This window comes from Papaver somniferum, chromosome 11 (genome assembly GCF_003573695.1).
Source record: "Papaver somniferum cultivar HN1 chromosome 11, ASM357369v1, whole genome shotgun sequence".
Classification (NCBI taxonomy): Eukaryota; Viridiplantae; Streptophyta; class Magnoliopsida; order Ranunculales; family Papaveraceae; genus Papaver; species Papaver somniferum.
Window position 1 is genome coordinate 136,231,037 of NC_039368.1, and position 2,491 is coordinate 136,233,527.

Here is a 2,491-nt window from a genome sequence, read left to right on the forward strand (position 1 = left end):
TGGATCAACCCATTTGCTTCTTTCTTCAGTATCTCCAACAACACTTCTCATAAACCAACAAGTTTTTTTTACCATCTTATCTCTCTGAATCTTTCATCAGTATCTTTTCATCTCTTCTGTGAAAGGAAATGGCTGGTGCGCAGGGGGAGCCAGGGAGCTCTATGGATGGAGTGACTGGCAGAGAACCAGCTTATGCTTTTTCTGTGGCTTCGGTTGAGACCGATAAAACTGCACACTTCGATCTACCAGTAGACTCTGAGCACAAAGCAACAAAGTTCAAACTTTTCTCGTTTGCTAATCCACATATGAGAACTTTCCATCTCTCATGGTTGTCTTTCTTTACTTGTTTTGTATCAACATTTGCTGCTGCTCCTCTTGTTCCTATTATTAGGGATAATCTTAACTTGGTTAAAGGCGATGTGGGTAATGCAGGAGTTGCTTCTGTCTCTGGAAGTATCTTTTCAAGGCTTGCCATGGGAGCTGTTTGCGATTTACTAGGGCCAAGATATGGTTGTGCCTTCTTGATGATGCTCTCTGCGCCAACTGTGTTTTGCATGGCTCTAGTTGGTTCTCCTGGGGGTTATGTAGCCGTTCGTTTTATGATCGGGTTTTCTCTCGCTACATTTGTTTCTTGTCAATACTGGATGAGTACTATGTTTAACAGTAAGATCATTGGGACAGTAAATGGTACTGCCGCAGGTTGGGGAAACATGGGTGGTGGTGCAACTCAACTTTTAATGCCTGTACTTTACGAGATAATCAGAAAATGCGGTTCTACCCAATTCTCAGCATGGCGTATTGCCTTCTTCATCCCTGGTTGGATGCATATCATTACAGGGCTCATGGTTTTGATCCTTGGACAAGATCTTCCTGATGGAAATCTTGGTGCCTTACAGAAGACTGGAACAGTTGCCAAAGACAAGTTCTCCAAAGTTTGTTCTTCTCTTCTATTTTTTTTTCTTGTTTTTTTTTTTGATCAGAATATTTTCTTTTCTTGTTAAGACTATAGTTCTTTCAATTAATTCCCAAGTAATTTTGAAACATGGAATTGTTGATCTGATAAATTATCATCACTTATTTTTTGCTTAGGTACTTTGGTATGCTGTGACAAACTACAGGACATGGATCTTTGTTCTACTTTATGGATACTCAATGGGTGTAGAATTATCTACCGATAATATCATTGCTGAGTACTTCTTTGACAGATTTGATCTAAAGCTCCACACAGCTGGTATAATAGCTGCTGCTTTTGGAATGGCCAACTTCTTTGCTCGCCCAATTGGTGGATATCTCTCAGATATTGGTGCCCGTAGATGGGGAATGAGGGCCAGATTATGGAACCTATGGCTCCTCCAAACTGGTGGAGGTCTCTTTTGCATATGGCTTGGTCTTTCCGATTCACTTATTGTCTCTATCGTGGCTATGATCCTTTTCTCCCTTTGTGCTCAAGCTGCATGTGGAGCTACATTCGGTGTTATTCCTTTCGTTTCTCGGCGGTCACTGGGTATCATTTCAGGTTTGACCGGTGCCGGCGGTAACTTCGGTTCCGGATTGACCCAATTCTTGTTTTTTACAAGTTCAAGCTTTTCAACCGCGGATGGAATTGTTTACATGGGAATTATGATTGTGGCATGTACCCTGCCCACAGCTTTCATACATTTCCCTCAGTGGGGAAGTATGTTCCTTCCAGCTTCAAAAGATATCGAAAAATCTAAGGAAGAGTACTACTATGCATCCGAGTACACCAAGGAGGAGCAGGCTCAGGGATTGCATTCAAACAGTATCAAGTTCGCTGAGAATGCTAGGTCGGAACGTGGTGGCCGTGTCGCTTCTGCACCAACCCCACCTGGATCTACACCCCAACATGTTTAGCTTAAGGTTGCAGAGACACACAAGACGCTATAAACATGTACACATTGTATACACACGAGAAGGTGGTACTTAACGGTCCGGCTTTGATTATGATTTGTAAGTTTTCCAAAATATTTTCCAGTTCAATGTTTGATCTGTTTTACGAAAAGGTTATTTGTGGTTTGGTACCTATGTTTTGTCTAGCATCGGACTTTGATTTACAGTTATTCAAGTATTGAGGGTTGTAATGTACCTGGATCATTAGTTGATTGTCAAAGACTCGGTAATCTCAAATAACTTCGTGTTCTGAACCTTGGTAACCTCAAGTGTCTAAAGGCATCAATTCCTTCGGAACTCAAAAATTGCTGCACCTTACTACGTACTCTTTTGTTCTTTGGTTGTGCCGTTTTCTTCTCTTACAAAAACAACAAAGCAAAGAAAACACTATATCCCTTTATAGCTTACAAGATGATCAAATAAGCTCTAGTCCAGACAACAACATTTTCGTGGTTCTTTATTACAAAACCTGGTTCGATAAAAACGTCTGGATATGCAGAGAGTATCACAGTATATATGTATCATCTTGTCATCGAACACCTTTTGAGTAGTGATAAATATCTGCATAATCGCACAAGCGTCG

The 2,491-nt window shown here is 41.0% G+C and overlaps 1 protein-coding gene across 1 annotated transcript; it reads left to right on the forward strand.

The window, feature by feature from the left end:
- Window positions 1–48: 48 nt before the first annotated feature.
- LOC113323314 (high-affinity nitrate transporter 2.1-like) lies at window positions 49–2,171 on the forward strand. Its single transcript, XM_026571600.1, has 2 exons — window positions 49–932; window positions 1,090–2,171. Exons 1-2 carry the CDS (start codon window positions 129–131, stop codon window positions 1,870–1,872), a joined length of 1,587 nt encoding a protein of 528 aa, XP_026427385.1. The 5' UTR covers window positions 49–128; the 3' UTR covers window positions 1,873–2,171.
- Window positions 2,172–2,491: the final 320 nt, after the last annotated feature.

What these genes read in the sequence shown, in the direction of transcription:
- LOC113323314 (XM_026571600.1), top strand. Translation starts at nt 129, where the DNA reads ATGGCTGGTGCGCAGGGGGAGCCAGGGAGCTCTATGGATGGAGTGACT. An exon ending in CCAAAGACAAGTTCTCCAAA is followed by an intron (nt 933 to 1,089) that starts GTTTGTTCTTCT and finishes TTTTTTGCTTAG; the next exon opens with GTACTTTGGTATGCTGTGAC.